This window comes from Poecile atricapillus, chromosome 3, assembly GCF_030490865.1.
Source record: "Poecile atricapillus isolate bPoeAtr1 chromosome 3, bPoeAtr1.hap1, whole genome shotgun sequence".
Lineage (NCBI taxonomy): Eukaryota > Metazoa > Chordata > Aves > Passeriformes > Paridae > Poecile > Poecile atricapillus.
The window spans coordinates 6214645-6234320 of NC_081251.1; the positions used below are offsets into that span (position 1 = coordinate 6214645).

At 41.0% G+C, this 19676-nt stretch overlaps 1 protein-coding gene and 1 long non-coding RNA gene across 2 annotated transcripts in view; one reads left to right on the forward strand and one right to left on the reverse strand.

The window, feature by feature from the left end:
* RCAN2 (regulator of calcineurin 2) overlaps positions 1–17583 on the reverse strand; it is an 84357-nt gene extending 66774 nt beyond the window's left edge. Inside the window, exons 1-2 of the mRNA XM_058835939.1 lie at positions 17486–17583; positions 9570–9796 (exon numbers count right to left, since the gene is read on the reverse strand). Of these exons, the coding sequence (XP_058691922.1) occupies positions 9570–9794 (225 nt within the window). The 5' untranslated portion in view covers positions 9795–9796; positions 17486–17583. The remainder of the gene's footprint in view (positions 1–9569; positions 9797–17485) is intronic.
* Positions 17584–17744: 161 nt separating this feature from the next.
* On the forward strand, positions 17745–19325 carry LOC131577542 (uncharacterized). The gene is made up of 3 exons (XR_009277234.1): positions 17745–17854; positions 18562–18665; positions 19191–19325. It is a non-coding gene; the product is annotated as an uncharacterized LOC131577542 (long non-coding RNA).
* The last annotated feature ends 351 nt before the right edge of the window (positions 19326–19676 follow it).

The window sequence follows — 19676 nt, forward strand, 5'->3', positions numbered from 1 at the left end:
ATCAGCTGGAAGAGAATGAGGAATTCATCTGGCACAGAAGAAAACATGTTTTCAAATGCACAGAAGTAATTGATAATTAATTTCACCTTGATTCAACTATGATCTCTCACCTTTGTGCTCAAATCTGTTGCAGATCCTGTCTCAATTAATGCCACAGTCTAAAAGCTGCCCTCTCTCCCTTTTCCACCCTGTATTTTCTCACACCACCTCCCCATACCCCTCATTTTCTAAGACAATATTCCTCTCCAAGTAGTATTTTTTACACACCTCTATTAACCATTGTTTTATTTATTGCATTTAACTCTTGCACAGTGCTAACACATATTTTATATGAAGTATTTGAGAAATTCCCTTAAATAAGTGGTAATTAGAGTTGTAATTTTACTGTTTTGAATGTGATTAAACTGTAAGGTTGTTTCTGTAAACACAGTGTCTTTATGCACTGCTAATGAAGGCTGACCTTCATTTAGCAGCCTTTTCCTTGGGCCAGAAAACTGATATCAGAACTTGTGGTTGGATTAGGACCTCTGATGCTATTAAAATAAAGAACAGCTGCTGCTCTAACCACATTAGAATGGCTTTACTGCACTTTTTGATTACTATCAGCTAGAAAAACAGGATTTTTGTTGACTTCAGAGTGACAGTTTGCTGGAGAGAGAAGGGCAAAACTCTGTTTGATCATTAGCAGATATTTGCTGATAAGAACTACTTAGTGGAACAAACCAAAGACTTTTCTATAAATTACATAAAGGCAGCTTTTCCCTTGGGGAGCTGTAGTTCTTGCTTGTGTCAGCAGATACCAGAAGGGTTGACTTCTTCCTTTAATATGCAATGTGCCAGCATCAGTTTCAATGAGACCCCAAAGAAGTTCCTGCAGAGTTCACAGCTGTGCTTTATTCCAAGTGTGACCTGCTATCTTATCATCTTTGCTTTTATTGCTTTATAAAAGCATGCCATGCCTTAGATTTCTAGAAGAGAAAAAAACCCAAACAGGAATAACACTGGTCAAGAATAGGAAGTATCACTATGTTACAATAAATCTTATTGTTCCAGAAAACAACATATCCTGCAATCATCCTGGAGAAGAAAGGCTCAATATTCTGTGTACAGTCAAACTCCAGCATTTTCAAGAAGGATAATCAAAAGGAAAACTCCATCAACACCAAAACTCTGTCAGCAGAAGTCCGTGGCTGAAACCCCATTCCAGCTAACCCTGGTGAAGTTCAGAAGAAACCCTCACATCAGCCTCAGTGCTCCAGGCCAGATACAACTTCCTCAAAGATCAAAAGGCATTTGAGTCCAGGAATGTAGTTCAACCTATTACAGGAGACAGACAACTGCCAAGTGGAATGGTAACCTAAATTTATACAGTGCTTAGGGATATCTGAATCAGACCTACCCAAAGTTTATCCTACAGTGGCCCTTGTGCTGGAGAAAGGAGTAATTAAAAGGATAATTTTTTACTGACTTACACTCAAGACCTTGCAACTCCCTATAGCTCCCAGAGCCTGTTTACTCATGTCATAACAGAAAGCCCTCATAACTTTGGCATGAATTAATTAATACATTTGTTAAAACGTCTCATTGTTCAAAAGTCTGTATTTTAGTAGAACATTATATTCCTGCTAAAAAAAAAAAAAATGGAAATACTCTGAATGGTCCTTTCCCAGTAAAGATTTCCCACCCATCCTGGTTTGAGATAACACGTTCCCTCTAGACTGCAGAGTAGAACACAGCCACAGAAAGCCAGCACTAGAAAAATTTTTCCATAGTTGCTCTTAAAGAAAAAAGTATGTTTCCATATTTAAAAAGCAGACAGTAACTGCTGTCTTGTGTGTTCTGGAAAGAACATTAATCAGGTTATTTTTGTAATTTACAAACAACTAGTATAGTTAAATGCTTTGAAGTACTACTTCAGATTTCAGCTGCAAGGAATACAGGCCTACCTTTAACCCAGTTGATCTTTTGCCAGGCACGTTCTCCCATCGAAACGGGCATTTGTGCTACCAAGAGCACTGTGCATGGATGGGAAAATAACCTCAAGTACTGTAACAATTATTAGACAGCATCCACATGACAAACAGTGGCCTTTCAGACCCAAAAATACTTGTTACTAAGTTTTTGGTTGGTTTAAGGGTTTTTTGTTTAAAAAGAAAACACCAGCACCACAAAAGCACCAAACCACATTTTCAGAGCAGGACTGAACACTGATGTAATTCAAGAATATTCAGAGCTGATTAATTCCTGCATGCCAACAGCATAATCTCCAGAACAACCCAAGAGAAGATGGAAGGAATGCCTGAACTAGACTGACAACTCCTTACAGCTCCTTCAGAAATTCTGTAGAGCACCTCAGAGGAAATTACCATCAGACCCTATATACATACATAAATGCAAGTTGTCTTGTTAAGAGCTACAAGAGCAGCCTTAAATCATCTCCTTATAAATATGCATTGACATTCTGAATATGCAAAACACACCAATCAGAATTAACTCATTTTCTGCCTCTGAACCAGAATGAATACTCAACAGATCCCAAATGTCAATGAAGGTGAACCTCCCTACTGCCCCTTCTCCAGTAAAACCTCAGCTCCTTATGGTTACTGTGGCTTGAGCCCTAAGGAATTCCAGACACTGGGATGCTTTGTGGATCTTATTGCCAGTCATGTTTAGAGAGTTCACATTCTATAGTACATCAAACTTCATGAAGTTTCTGCTTTTCTTATCGGAGCTCCTCAACAGAACTCACACCTGACCTGTGAGCAAAGCACAGGAACAACAGCTACAGGGAGGAGCTGTGACTCCACATCCCATTCCATATACCAACACAGAGCTGGATAACAATGTCCAACAGCTACACCATGGTGGGGGGTAAAAGGGAGGTTTATGAATGACAAATACAGAATCATTGAATAGTTTGGGCTGGAAGGGATATAAAAAGATGATCTAGTAGTTCCAATCCCTGCTATGGGCAGGGACACCTACTAGACCAGGTTGCTCCAAGCTCCAACCAAGCCAACCTTGCACACTTTCAGGGATGGAACATTCACATTTTCTTTGGGCAACCTGTGCCAGGGCCTCACCACCCTCACAGTAAAGAATTCCTTCTTAATATCTAATGTTAACCCCTCCTTTGGTTTAAGGCCATTTCAAGGCCAAATATCAACAGCTTTTTCCAGTTGTAGAGAAAACTTCTATAATGAGGCTGAAAAGATCAGGCTTGCACTCCAGCAGCCAGGTGGAATATCAGATGCAGAGCATGGAAGATCACAGGTGTTTTCAGACAAAACACTATCGCTCTTAGATGGTTCACAGGAAAAGCATTTGAAATTAGTTACAGAAAAAAAAATTCAATGGAAAAAGAACTTTAGATTGCATATTTCTTACAGCAAGAACAGCCTCCTAAAGCTTTATTTTAGTGCTTCCATGATCATACAAAAAAGGAGTGCTTGACTGTCTGCAAACCAGCACCCAGGGAAAAGTGCAAAATAGGATTCCCAGGGGGCAGCTGTGATTCATGAAGGACACTGCTCCTGCAGCCTCTCTTTGCAAGCCGTCTATATTTTCATTTTATTAGACGCACAGACAAGAGTATAGTACAGAAACACTTCCATTTTCACAGAATGCCAGGGAGTAACACTGATCCCATTTATAAAGCAGGACAAAGAAAAGAAGGTAGATTCCACAGCATGAGGCACAGTCTGCTTCATTATCAGAAGTGGCAGCTTCTGATAATGTTATCATATCAACCACCACCAACCTTAAAAGGTAGAAAAACTGAAAGTAAAACAAAGCAACAGCAAGTGTACCAGGAAGACAGAAGTGAAGCCTGCATTCTTTTCCAGCCTTGGAGTCTGACTTCATCTTTGCTAGGGTGACCTTCCACTGAGTCCAGGCTTGAATACTAATATTAGACTAAAAAGAAGTGTGCCACTCTCTAAATATAATTATGACTCAAGACCTAGAGGCTTCAGTGATGTAATATGAACAAAGAGATTCTGACTTCACAATCTAGATGCTTAAAACTCAAGTCAAAAGGAACAGATCTTCCTTCCCCTGCGGACACAAAGCCTGCCTAGAGCCTCCCAGAGCATCATCTTGAATTGCCTGTAGGAGAAGGGAACCGAAGAAACATTTCACACATGGCAGCAGACACACTGGCTCCACTTTGTTTAAAAGAAGCACTGAACAGACACATTTCAATTATCTGCTTCAGTCAAAGCATCAGCAGAAAGTTTCAGTTCCAGAATTAACATATAAAAGTTAAAGACAACACAGCAGACCAGTAAGCAGTCCAGTGTCTTTCACTGAACCTTAAAAATAAAAATAGCAGCATGAACATGGGCTTTGTTAAGAAATCTGACTGCAAGTATAAAGGGGAAAAAAGCCTTTACAAGTAAGGTTACAAAGAGCTCTTAAAGTATCACCCTTGGACAAATATTTCAGTACCCACCTGAGGGAGACTTAAATATTTTTCAGGATCCAAGTTCAAAAATACATCTTTAAAAAAAAAAAAGTCAGAGGAAGTCTAATAGAGGCTTCTGCAGTAAGAGAAAGCAATCATCCAATATATGTAAATAAAGTTGTAATGTGAAATAATCCCTCATGAAAATAGTAATTGTTTTCATAGTAAAGTCATTCTATTAAAATAGGATTATCTTTTCCATTGGCTTGTTAGTTTGACTTTTCTCCTTCCTGCCCCACCCTACCTCCATTAAGCTCACAGTTCAGAAAATGTATTTTTAACCACCTTCATTCCCCAGTCTTGCAGTCCCACACTGGCCCTCTGCATCAGAAGAATTAGCATACACTTAAACAGGTGTTTACAGAATCACAGATTGGAGGAGGTTGGGAAAGAGCTCTGGAGGTCATCTTTTCCAACCCACCCCTGGGTCAAGCAGGGCCAGCTCAAGCTCAGCTACCCAGGACCACGTCCAGACAGCTTTGGAGTATCTCCATGGAGAGACACTGCACCACCTCCCTGGGCACCCTGTGGTATCACTGCCACAGAAAAAAGTGTTTCCTGAGGTTCAGAGGGAACCTCCTGTGTTTCAGCTGATGCTCAAGGCCCCTGCTCCTGACACTTGGCAACACTGAAAAGAGTCTGGATCAGCCCTGTTTGCATGCTGTCTTCAGGGGTGCAAACACACTGCTCAGATCTACCTGAGTTTCTCCAGCTCAACAGGCACAGCTCCTCGGCCTTTCTTCAGAGCAGACAGGCTCCCATCCCTTCATCTTTGTGACCTCCCTCCAGTATGTCCACATCTTCCTCATGCTGGAAATTCCAGAACTGGAAACATTTGATGAGTATTTTCTCATGCAGAAATAATAATAGTATCTCCTATTGGTTTAGATTACATTGGCAAGAAAAAACACTGGGTGGAGTTTGGTTATCACTGCCTAGGCGGCTTCACCATAATAACTAAAATGCTCACAAACTTATAAATCACTCTTTATATGAAATAAAACCATCAAGTTTAACTGGTGCTACTTCCAATTTGAGCCAAAAGAATGGTAAAAAAAGGAGCATGCAGCTTCTAAAACGCTTGCAGAAACACATCCTTCCCTCATGAAAACACATTCTAATAATGACAGCTTTGTGTAAGCATCTCCTGAGGCACTACAGCATCTGAAGAAACTATCCTGAGACGAAGATGCTTCACTTTGACAGCGTGTTTACCAGTCCCACCCTGAAGGAAGTTCCAGTCACAGAACAGAAAGGTTGGTTTTACAAAACAGTGATACATGCCTAACAAAAAGCACAACAAAAGGGTTACTAGCCAGAGTTTAAGGGCTATGGGTAGCAATTAACTGCTGAAACACTCGAATACCCACCCTCAGGAGTTATCAGAGTCATGGCCTTTGGCTGACCAACACAGTTGCTTTATCAGGAAAGCTAAAAGGAGCAGCACCTTCCATTCAGTCACACTATCAGCCAAAAATAAGTCTCAATTTTGCCTTATCTTGCTCACACATAAATAGCCCAATCAGTGCAACAAAACCATGGGTTAAGGAGTAATTTTATTTTTAGCTTCTTTACAATAAGACTTCCATGACCCAACCAAGGCAGTGCTGTACACTCCAAAATACCAAATTAATCTGCCCCTACCATTAACAGTTTTATGCCAAAACAAATGATCAGAACACAGGACAATGACAGTGGCACAACTGAATGTGATCCCAGCTTTGCAACAGATTATCCTGTTGGATAATCTCCACACCTTTGCTGGATTTTAGAAACTAAAAAGCTCTGTATTTTGAGCGCACTGTAAAGTAGGTACAATTTTATTTTCCACAGGAAGGTGCAGGCTGTCCATGATGGGAGTGGAGATAAGCTAAACCACCTTCCCTCAGCTGTAGCAAGCTGCTATCCTGCTGAAGCTGCTAAAACATCCTGCACAAATCCTTAAATGCCCATATTATCAACCCAGTTATCTGGGGCTTTCTCCTGGTCCAAGCACACATTTCTTTCCAAGAACATAGCCTGGAAGGTAGGGAAGTATTTTTTGACCAGATGTTCTGTTAATGAAGCACGATCAGTTGTAAGTAGCAGTAATATATATCCCCCTTTTCTTCAGTGTGTCAGAGCACTCAGTTCCAAACAGCTTCTTTGAAGCCTGATGGCAAACTCATTTTCAGATCCCAGAGTCCACAACTCTTCAGGCTCAGGATGGTGAGGCCTCAAGGTGCCAGCCAGGAGAAAACCCAAGCCTGTGTCTTTCCCTGCAAAGGACACGGCCTTCAGCTGCCAGAATTCCTCACCTTCAGAAAATGAACATCCAAACTCAGGCTCTCTGCAAGGTGCCATCATTGCTTTTGACAGGAGACAGAATCCCTTCTAAGAGGGATTGTAGACACACAACACCGGTGAAAGGGTATTTCTGACACAGGACTCAGAACAAACCAAATCAGCTTATCTCCCAGCACAGGTGTACCTGCTGCCAGTAGCTGCTGCAAGTCCATATTCCAGCACAATGTGGAATTTACCCTGTACCTGATACCAAGGAGCTAAATGCCTTCAAATTAAAACCTGTCTTTTGTGAATGTACTGCTTAGATATTAGTGTGTTAGAAGTCTGAACTTGACATTTCAGCCCCTTAGACACTTCAGATAATGTAACCTTAGAACTGACAGGGTAACTTCTTTAATACTGTTCCATGCTAAAGCCACTCAAAACTTCCCACACCAAATCAAACCAGCCATTTACAATGAGGGGGTTCTTTAGCTTCCTTTACTAACTAGCTTGTAACTTCCAATCATACCTTCATTTTCCTCCTAAAAGTGCAGGTCAAGAGTAAAAGTCAAAAATACATTACAAAAAGCTTTACTTTCTGTAGAATAAACACCACAATTAAACAATATTATACATAACTATTACTGTAGTACATACTTTTTAGAAGTTTAGTGTACCATTACATATACTTTGGATCAATATGTAATTGAAGATAGTGTTAGCACCATTTATGAATAGTGATGATGTGAGATTTTACAATTTAGCTTAGCAACTTGACAATATTTTATTTTGAATTCATGTGTGCTCTTATCTTGCAGCAACAGTTATTAATAGAAAGGATTATGGGTATTAATCAACTGGGAACACAAGTACATGTTCTACAGGAATAATAAAAACCATAATCAACTCCCCAGGTTCTTGGATTTAATGAGAAATCCAAAGATAATCCCATCTCGTTAAATAGAGACTTACAGGAGTAACCACTTACCTGCAAACAGAGCTGCTCAACCCACAGCACGGACAGGGCATTTACAGACCTGCACATGACACAGAACACCCACCTCCACAACCCAGCTGCTATTCTTAAAACACATCCTTAAGTCCTGCAAGTCTTTGGGGATTGCTATCCCACATACTTACATAATCACCCATTCCATTTTCTAACTAAGCCATCAGCTAAATACCAGAATACAGCTCTCAAAAGGGAAAGCTCAGGAGCAAGTGGGGATAGAATCTCTGCAGGGTGAAGAGAGATTCTCTACTTCCAGGTGGACTTCTGTTGTCTTCCTTTAAAAATGGATTTTCAGACCCCTCCAACTTAGTCAAGTTCATTACCAGATGGTGAGAAAATTCTGGAAAATGGCAGAATGTAAATGCAAGATGCTTATTAGCAAAAGGTCTATTCAGTAAAATAGGGCACTGTTTTCCAAAACTGCAATTTAGAGTGTAGAATTTGTAATATATAAACACCCATTTTAAAGCTCATATCACAGTACTAATCTATATTACTCAAACATATACAAGACATTATTACAGAACACAAAAATGCCTAAAAATCTAAACTCTAAATTATCTAAATAATTCCACTTGTGCAGCCTCAGCAGACATCACTTTCAGTACCTTTAACAGGAAGCCTGTATCCTCACAAGTCTTGTTTTATTCCTCTTTTATCTGGTAATCCCTCCCATTAAAAAGTCTTTGTCCATTTTGGTCCCAGTGATTTTGATCCAGTTTTACCTGGATACCTCAGACAGTTTCAGGCAAAACCCACTGTACCACTGCCAGCTTGTTTCTGAATTGAAAATTCTGAACAGGACAATCAAATAGCTTCAGATGTGCCTATAACAATTAGCTCAGACTCATTTCATCAGACAATAAAGCCCCAAGCTATCAGTGTTTTATATTCCTGAAATCTCAGTCAGAAAGAATACTAGACTAAGAAACAGAAACTGAATTCTTCCTGCAAGAGTTGATTTTCTTGTTATTATTATTATCTTAAGACCATGTTGTTCTCAACTTTGTTTCAGATTAATTGCAGAGTTCAAAATATTTTCATGAAGTTTCTCATGTCTTTTTATCTACAAAATCTGAAGTGAATGATAGTGAGAACACAGCATTACAGATAACTTAAAACATGCCAGACCTTAACTCTGTTCTCTACAAGTACATGAAAGGAGGTTGAAGTGAGGCAGGTGGCGGTGGTCTCTTATCCAAATTAGCAATCATTAAAACATATGGAAAAGGTCTCAAGGCATGCCAGGGGAGTTTTTGCTTGGATATTAGGAAAAAATTATCCACTAAAAGAGCTGTCAAGCATTGGAACAGGCTGCCCAGAGAAGGTGTTGAGTCACCAGCCTTGGAGGGGTTTAAAAGATATGTATGTGTGGCACTTAAGGACACAGTTTAGTGGTGGCAGTGCTGGGCTAATGGTTGGACTCAAAGGTCTTTGCCAACCTAAGGATTCTCTAATTCTGTGAGAAAATACAGAAATCTCAGTGATCTGTGATCAGCAAGCAGGAGCACCCATCACATGTTTGACTTTGCCATTCCCACCATCCCTGCAGCCAAGGTTGCCATGAAGACACAAACCTCCATTTCAGTATTCTGCAAATCTCAACAAATGAAAAACATTTTTTGTTTACCTCAGCTGACAAAAAGGTTTCTAAGTTCTTGAAACAAACATCAAATCAGAATGTTGTTGCCACCTTAGGAAAAAAGTCATATTTGTGATCAAGTCTCTTTGCATGAAACAGATTAAACTGTTTCACTGACTGCAATAGACAGATATAAAGCATAGGTTTCTCTTACAGGGAAAACTTGGGAACAGACACTGTACCTTACTGTCCTCATCCTCAAACACGGACTGGTGAACATTACACGCGAAGAGAGAATTTGGGAGATCGTTGAAATCAATTATTTCATGAAAATCTTCCTCTGCAAAACATCTCTTTAGGCTGTTGTCTCCATTGATAGAGTAGAGTAGGAACTGTCCTCCATCCTCCGGGATGCAGCCGTAGTGGCCAAGGCCCCGCATTCCAAAGAAGTAAGAATCTCCCCTCATCCCTGGCAGCATAGAGAAGATAACATCACACAGTTACACTACATATTTAAACATTCCACATCCACAAGGTGACCCATAGATTCTTAAGTCTGGGGGCTCCATTTGTAGAAAGAAATTTTCACATTATTTCAAGGCAACAACTGGCCTCTGACACAGGGCACAAAGATCAGTCTCACCAAGGTTTAAACAGGGACTTGGCTTTAACTTCATTTATTAGCACAGAAAAGGTCTAAACATACCAGTACAAGCTTCTGAACACAAGCAGAAGAGACATTAATTAAGGGCCCCTTGCCCTATGAGAAAACACTGTGCTGTATTTGGGTTTAAGAGAACCATGTTTGTTACTGGACAGGCTGCTGGTGCTTCTGAGTCTGCAGCCAGCTCAGGAAGCATAATGCCCAGGGTAAGAAGAACTTTGAAAACAACTTCAAAATTTAAACCAGGCATCAAGAAAAAACAAAACAAAGACCCTTATGGAAAGGAGCATGAATATGTCATCATCAAGAACCAGTAGAACCAGACACATCTCTGGTACAAAGAACACAGCCTATTTTTTCTACAGTTTAAGTACAGAACTTATCCTTGAATAGGTTTTAAAAGCCCATTAGCAATTTATTATTTGCATCTTAATCACACTACGAAACAAATAAATTTAAGGGAAGAGTGGACTCAAGATGACTTTCAGCACTTTTAGAAAAGTCAGGCTGATTTTGGAGCCTTTATCCCAAGCACATCAGTATAGAAAGGTATGTTTAAGGCACACACAATGATGGGCGCACCTAATGAGACCATACATTAAATGGTATCATTACTGTTGTAATGAGAGAAAGCTTCATGCCAACCAAGGGGAGTAAGTCACGGCCCAATTAATGATCAGGGTGTTAATTAGTATAAAATCAGGTATTTAGCAGTCCTTAGTAGACATCAACCTATCGAGACATCAACCTACAGAGCCCCAGTAAGTTAACTAGAAGTTTACTGGAAAATCTATTCTAATCTAATCTATTTCCTTTTTGTTTCTTTCAGTAGCAGTATACAATCATTAGCTGCTTCTCCTCCTAACACAAGCATTTAGAGTTACATAAACTCAGCATGCTCATCTGTTCTGCTCTGCCCTTGCTGTCTTGCATGCTTGCTATTCTCTATAAATAGCTGTAAATATTAGCTCAAACACACTATATAGGACTGCTGTCCAAAATTAAACCATATGGGTTTATTACACTTAATCTCAGCAAAGTTAAATTATAGAGCTAATTTGCTATGGCTGTGCCTTTCATATAACCTCTGCTCTGAAATGAGATTTGGCTGATGACAGAGCACATCATTCCACAACATAAGGTTATGGAAATATCAGTAATTGTTATTGCTGGAGTCTCAGGGCTAATGACAGAAGTTCTCAAGTACACAAGCTGAAGTCATGCTCAAAAGTACTGTGTTAACCTAAGGATGGGTTTTCAGGCTATCAAACACACACTTTCAGCAGCTCAGCCCAATATTAGCACAACTACCTCCAACTTATTTCAGTTTAGAAATTAAATTCTAATTGGAAAGAAGAAGCCTGAACAAATGGCAGAAGACATGGCTACAAATTCAACAGTACATGTTAGTGTAGGAGAGCTCACCATCACAGTAACATTGCCTCTGGTACTTGAACCAACTCACTTAAGCTTTGTATTACTGTACATTTCATGGTAAACACATCCAGGGAAATACTATAAAGAAAACCTCACAGCAGCCATCTTCACATCAGAAATGTAGTATTTTCTCTAGCAAAAAGCTTTAATAAATCATCTCCAAAAACAATCATCTCTAAGCATGTTTGTCATCATGTCTAGCCCGTGTCATTAGATTTATGGAAATGAACCTCAAGCCCAGCATGTTACAAAACACAATTTACATGGCAGGGCAGACTTGTGCCAGGCTGTGGGAAGAATTTCATTCACAACGGGCAAACAATCTGCAGCCAGGGAAGACAGTGACCATCTGAGAGTCACACTGGACACACTGAAGTTGTAGGAATTTGGATTATGTATGTTAAAGATAACCAGCTTCATACCTCCTTTCCCAAGGCATAACAAAGTTAATTGTCCAGAGAAGCAAATAATCTCAATCTATTGACAGAAGTCAGAAAAGTCAATAGGCTTCCTCACAGAACAGTTGTTTATTTTTTTCTCCTGGGAGAGCCATATTAAAATAAAGTACTACATAGGAAAGCTTTTATGTTAGGAATTCAGCAAAACCACTATGACAAACAACAAAACAGAACAGGATTTTAAGTTACAACCACAAAGCTCAGGTTTTTAACCAATAAAAAAATGAACATATGCTGCAGCAGCCAGGATGAGAAAATAATAAATATTCACATCATGTGGCAGTAGTCTTGCTCTGCTAGAGCTCTTGGACAGGAAAAGCTTGATTCTTTTTTTTCCAGCCAACTATTGAGACATTTTTGCCCAGTGGGACTTATGCATTGGCCAAATCTTTTTAAGAAAGTCACTGTTTCACAGGTCTTTTGACCAGCTCTTTTCCCAGACTTGCAGGTAGGTGTCTGTGCCTGCACAGGCATCTTCTACTCATAAAGATACACCCAGAGTTCTGATCAGTGTTCCCTCCACCTGCAAGTCAACTTATTATTCTTACAGGATTCTTAAATCCTCTGCTCATTTTATGATGGGATGGTTTAAGAACACCTGTATGGAGTGAAATCACAGATTTTCTTTTGCCATACACTGCACCATAGAAAGCACAGCACCACAGTTAAAACAGAAACCTCACTAATTAAATACATACATGTTCCCCAAGAGAAATAAACTGTTCATAAGCCTGAGCTCATGATAATGAGAGAGGACAAACATACTTGAATCATTTGTTAGCAGACTTCAATCAGAAGTTATCCTCAGGCATAAGATAGAAACCTTACGTTTTTCCATGTTATGAATAATGTTACTCATACAAAAATTTATATATATATATGTAAAAATCATAACTACATATCCTTTATTATGTCTGTCAAACCTTAAGGCTCAGGTATCATGTTGTTGTTAGGGTTTTGTGGCTTCTCTGAAATTACTTATCCACTTCAGGCAGTCCTCTGACAAGCAAAATACTCTCCTTCCAATTATTCAACTAATTTAGAACAAAAGAATTTACATTTCAAATCCCTTAAAACAATTAACTCTAAGTCATTTATCATCCATGAACTGGATTTCCATATAAAATAAATCAAATTAAAAGTAATTTTTTATGTTATTATAATATGATCACTGGTTCACATTCCCATTTATGTTAAAGCTCCTTTCCACAGCTTCTGACAAAATAAGTTTATTTCATCCCCTTAGGATCCTTTTTTATATTAAAAAGAAAACAAACACACACAAAAAAGAAACAACAACCAGAAAAACCCCACGTAACAGTAAACTGTACTTATTTTCCTTTTAAAATGCAATGAGTTCAAATCGAGTCATGCATTTGCTTCTCCCCTCCCAAATCAGATTTTACAAGTACTTTAGATATCAGAAGTTCCCGTACAGAATTTCAAAAGAAGTGGCAATGCCGTTAAAATAAAAAACAAACAACATATATATATATATAAATATATATATGCTAATATAGACACTATCCAGCACCAGTATTGATGATAAATTATCCAAAATCTTAACTGGGATCATTACAGCAAACTCTGTCAGGATTGTTCCCTTGAAAAGTCTGAGACACTGAGACAGAGTCAAACCCAAGCTAAACAACTTCATGTGACCTCCAGCTAAAGCTGAGCACTTGCCACATCCATTTATTCCCTTTATTTAAAGCACACCTGAATGTTACCTGTGTTATTTCTGAATTTGGTAGAAGGTTTGGACCCTCAACTTTAATACATCCCACAGAATGAGAACCTCAAGAGTGCTGCACTTTTAACCATTGGAGAATCACAGCAGCCACTCTCCTTCCAGACTCTACACATCACTTCACTCTGATGTGGGTTGCTTTAAATTTCTCCTCCCGTGTTCCAGGTGTGCAAAAGTTTCTAATTTGGGATAGCTCCAAACACGAGGCACCCTTCCCACTGGCACAGACCAGGTCATGTCAGTGTTCAGCAGTGGAGATGCTGTGACCAGAATCTCTGTAGAGATTCCATGCTGGAGCTCTGTGTTCATTCTGTTACCTCACTATTTTTAGACACAGTACACCTCTAATTAAAATTAACAGAGGCCAGCAGAAAATTATATTCACTGGAAAACAGCAGTAGCTCACTGAAGTTTCTCTTTGAAAAATTACACTTATTTAGTGTAAAACTGAAAGGGCAAAGATGTACATCCTCTCATGAAGTCAGATTCCTGCAGAGCCAAAACCTTCAGCAGAAATCATAATGAATGAAGACAATTTGAGTATACGAAGTGTCTGAACAGACAATGTGTTCCATACCATTGAACATTTATAGATTTATCCACTGTTTTTATGGACACTAATAAGGCATTTCCTTGGTGAACATTTCCCTGTCCTTAGAGTTTTCAAGAAGAATCCCTGAGGGACATAAAGAAACAGGCACACAAGGAATCACAAGGAAACTTTACTTTTTTTTTATTAAACACTGCTTGCCATGACAAACAACATGACTAAAAATAGAATAAAGCAAACAAAATGTTACAAATAGAAGCTTTAAATAGAATCACTAGAAACTAGAAGTATTATTGAGTCCTGAGTACAAACCTGGAAACCATAATCTGCAGGAATTAAGAAAATTTGGAGGAAAAAACAACACAAAAGTTGCAGTTGCTTTTCTAGAAGGGTCCAGGAGAAGCGTAGGGATTCTATCTTGGCTCCTACGGAAAAAAAACAGCCCCAAAAAAAGGAATTTTTACCATAACTCAAATCCAGGGGAGAGGCAGGAAAGGGGAAACCAAACCCAGTGAATAAGATTTTACTGAAAGAGCAATTTTTTACTTAAAATATCACTGACTTTACAGTAGAAGAGCCACCAATTTCAGTGGTGACAGCCTAGGGCTGCATCTAGTGCTGAAGCCAACTGGCCTCACACCGAAGGCTCTGTCAGAAAGCACAAATGTAACAGGAAAGGTCACAGAGTAACTTACTGGAATTTCATTCCACTCTGCACAATGAACACTGAAGATGAGCATTATTTTTAATGGTGCTAATTCTTCACTGTGGAAAGCTCCTATGGACTTAAATAGAGGCTTTTTACTTGATTAGAAAGAGCAGAACTAGACCTCACATGACAGGATTAATGAACCTTTGCAGCCTCAAAAGCAACAAGCACTATAGTGACCCCCTCCCACAGCCTTCACCCTGATTTCCCATCTGGGCAAATTCCCTTACAGGAATCAAAATTACCAGTACAGGGAAGTCCACTCACAGTTGAGCTCCAGTTTGGTTAGCACTACACAAAATAGTGCCAATCTGCACTTTTCTTCTTACAAAAGCGGCAGATATGAGGAAGAGGATTTTAATTTTTTATTTTTTTTTTCTAAATGCTAACTGGTGCAAATCTCAAATGTTCTAATCCTTTCCATTGACATTCTAGCCGCATTAAATTTAGCTGAGACTTTGGAACTATTTTTGGAAGCTTTTAACATCCAAAGGGACTATTCAGTTTTATTCCTCTAGAGCAGGACTGGTCAGCTCAAGCAGTCCAAGACATGCACATCACACTGAAGGTTCAGTAGTGCCTCCCCTGCCAAGCATGTATCCTGACACCACAAAGGATTCGTCTGGCATGGCCTCACTGAGCATCTGCATCTCCAGCGCTGGAGAAAACAATCCAGGAGGCGCTGGTGAACCCAACCAAGCCAAAATTCCAGTCCCACTGCACAAGAAGGTGATATTTTGGAGCAGCCAATGTCAGGTGTGAAGATTCCCTGTGCTGTTCTTAAAGTCAAGAAGCTGAGCTTCAATCAATTGGGCACTACAGTAACCATGGCAACATTAAGGTATTCAAAGAACAAAAAGAAAAAAAAAAAAACCCTTCCCAAACACAAAGAAACCAGAACAAGCCTCCTGATCACCTTCACTTGGCCTCTATGCTAATCTATTTAAAGCAAGCCTGTTTTATAAGGGGCACACAGCATTAGAGCGTCACTGGCCTTAAGCCAGAGCTGTCGCCTCACACAGGGGTCAGTGGAACACTCGTTCAGCAGCCCTCCAGTCCAGCTTGGAACCTGAAATTCAGAACTGTGCCCCAAGTCTCACCCAGAACTACCTGCAACAGGAGCCATTCACAGAGTTTAACTCCTAGAAGACAGTCTGAACACAATGATGACTTGGAATAAAATTTCAAAGTTTCTTCCTCTGAAAGGATTTCCTGCTAGCATAATCAAGTAATTTGTAAATAAATAAATTAAGGACACCAATGCAATGACAAACGTTTTCAACACAAACAATGACAAACCAAGCTACTGAATCTGAACACAAACTACAATACTTGGAAGGGCACAGATAAACTGTATCACGCAGCTGACAACTTCTAGGAAGTTTGAGGAAGACAGCACAGATCCTGATGTTAAAGGTACCAAAGACGAGTTAACTGACATGATCATCTACAGAAAATCTTCTGTCCTTGTTTACTGAGATATGTTAGCAGTTTTCTGTAATGTTTTATACTCTCAAAGTATTCAGACTTCCATCTATTCAAGGATGATGGGCAACCAAATAATTTAGTTTCACTACAACAATAAATGCAGCAGTTTCTTTACACTAATCATGTATTTTCATAGAATAGGAGCTTTCCTTTCCATCAGGACAGCCACTCTAACTAACTAAAAGACCAAACCATTTCCAAGGACAAAACTTGAAAGCCAGACAGAAGCTGGTATAAACTATAACCCACATATAAATCACAATTCTCATTTATATTATTTCTTTCAGCTGTATAAACTTATCATGTATTTGTTTTTAGGAACCTTCATTAATCTCCAAACTAAAGAAATAAAGGAACACAATATTTTAAAGATATTCAAAAGAATCTATGAGAGGTGAGGGGAAAAATATCCAAACCAGCAAGTTTGGAAAGCTATGTATTACATAAGCATCAAATGATATTGGCTTGGGAATCACTGAATCACAGAATGGTTTGGGATGGAAAGGATATTAAAAACCATCTCGTTCCAACCCCCTGCCATGGGCAGGAACACCTTCCACTATCCCAGGTTGCTCCAAGCCCCGTGCAGGCTGGCTTTGGACACTTCCAGGGATGGGGTATTCACATCTTCTCTGGGCAACCTATGCCAGTGCCTCACCAGCCTTACAGTAAAGAACTTATTCCTAATATCAAATCTAAACCAAGCTTCCTTCACTTCACAGCCATTCCCCCTCGGCTACGGCAGCCAAGTTTAAAGCAGCCCGAGAAGAGCCTCTCTCTCAGAGCTCCCGGCGCAGCCCAGCCCGGAGCTGCCCGAGCGCCCGCTCCGGGTCCGCATGGCTGCGACCCCGACCTGTTCCCAGCACGGCCGCAAACCTCCCTCCCACACCCCCATCCCTCCTCACGAGCTCCTCCGCATCGGCTCCGACCCCTCCCGAAGGGCGGTCGCGGGCTCGTCGCGCATCCCCCGAGAGCCGCGGGTAGAAGGAGCCCCGAGGGCAGCCGGGGCAGGACCGCGGGGCGGTTGCATAACCCAGGTCTGCGGGACAGCGCTGCGGCCTTGGCGAGGAAGGAGCCCCTGGGGAGGCGGCCGTGCCCTTACCTGCGGCTCGCTCGCCCTTCCCTGCCCACCCGGAGTCCGCCGCGCTCCGCGCCCAACGCTCCCTCAGAGCGCCCCGCGCCGCGCCCGCCAAGGTGGAGGACAGGGCGGCCCAATCAGCAACGCCCCCTCGTAAACAGTCAGGAGGATCCGCCAATGAGAATGCGAGAAGTGCGTTGGTCCCGCCTCCCACAGCCCTGGCCACGCCCCCAGTCCCACGGCGACGCGCCGGGAATCGGTGACCGGCGGGGCCCGTGAGGGGACGGGGGACAGAGGAGAGGGCACGGGGCATGTACGGGGACAGATGAGTGGGGCCAGGCGAGCTGGGATGGGGGTGTGTGAGGACAAAGGATGAGCGAGGACAAGTGACAGGTGAGTGGGGTCAGGTGAGAGGGACATAGGACAGGTGAGCGGTACAGGGCAGTGAGGGGACACAGGTGAGCCAAGGCAGGAGCTCGTGACAGTGTTTTGTATTCTCGTGACAAAGCTGCTCTCCCTCAAGGTGTCGGTGCCCCCACCCTAAGGGTGGGATGGGATGGGATGGGATGGGATGGGATGGGATGGGATGGGATGGGATGGGATGGGATGGGATGGGGAGTGAGGAGAGGTGGGATAAGATGGGATGGAGTAGGGACATACAGGATGGGTTGGAATGGGAATGAAGAGGGGTGGGATGGGTGAAGTAAGGTAAGGTAAGGTAGGGGAGAGGTGGTGTGGGATGGAATGGGATGGAGTGGAAAGGAACGAAATGGAATGGAAGTGAGGAGATATGGGGTAGGAGAGAGGTGGGATGGGATAGAATAGGAGTAAGAAGGGGTGATGGGATAAAGTAGGGGAGAGGTGGTGTGGGATGAAATGGGATGGAGTGGAAAGGAACAAAATGGAATGGAAGTGAGGAGATACAGGGGAGGAGAGAGGTGGGATGGGATAGAATAGGAGTAAGAAGGGGTGATGGGATAAAGTAGGGGAGAGGTGGGGTGGGATGCAGACAGAAGCAGGATGGACTTCCTCACACTGCCAGGGCACCTCACCATGGTTTTAATGACAACCTCTCAGTCCCTCCTGTGGTGATGTTGCAGGAGTCCTGATTACTCTGGAGGATGGAGCTCCCTGACCACCAGCACCCAAACTGTCCTTTGAAGTGAGCTCCATCTGGGATGGAGCCAGTTCTTCAGGCTAACAGGTGAATCAGGGGTATTTCCCCACTACAGATGATGGCAGAAGAAGCATTTGTGTAGGGCTTTAAAGCAACATCACATTTACAATGGAAAAAGGCTGATGCTGGTTATGATTTTAAAAAGAAGAGAAAACCCTCAGATGCCCCCAAGACATGTTTTATTAAAGGGAGGGCTATTTTCTCTCTTCCAGCTGCATATTTGAGGCTGCTAAACATCAGAGGCTAACACTGATTTTCTGTGGTCTCTTCACTTTGGAATGTAATAAAAAGGGGTTTAATCAATAGGGTGATACAGAAACATAAATAGGTTTTTGTAAAGGTGGCTTTGAAAATCTATAGAATGTAATGAAGAACTAGAAGGCTCCCATGTAATTATTAAATAACCTATAAAATCTATGTAAGGAATAATTCTCCATTAGTTAAAAATATATAAAAAGATGTGTGCCTTTTATAGCAGCACTTTCCAATAATAGGAGAAAATAAATGGTGTGAAGAATAAAATCAATAGCGTATCCCACCTCATATCTGCAGACAGCAAAGAGCAATGCACTGGAGATTGCTGTATTTGCAACAGAAGAGTTCCTTTCTGGTCCCTCAACTAAGAAGTGACTTATGCCTTGATGCATATCTGGTTAAGACCCCTTTCAGGATTTCTGTCTCAATTCTACTTTTATTTTTAAATGTATAATAGATAACTTATAATAGTAATTATTATTTTCATTGGTTTGTCCTTGTGCCTAAAATATCAATCTCTGACCATGATCTTACTGCTTTAGGCATTATGCAGAAGAGTAAGCGAGCTATGGAACCAAAGATGTCACTATATAAACTAATCAGGTTTTAAATCAAATAATCTGCTTGTTGTTTTTTGTTTTGGGAATTAAACTTGGTAGGATATTTTCCTTTGTCTCCATTTATGTGTGTTCCCTTTGCATGATGTGTTATTTTAATATTCTGCGTAGGAAGAGCATCCACTGGGCTTTTTCTGTCCTGCATTTTATGTTATACAATTTCCTT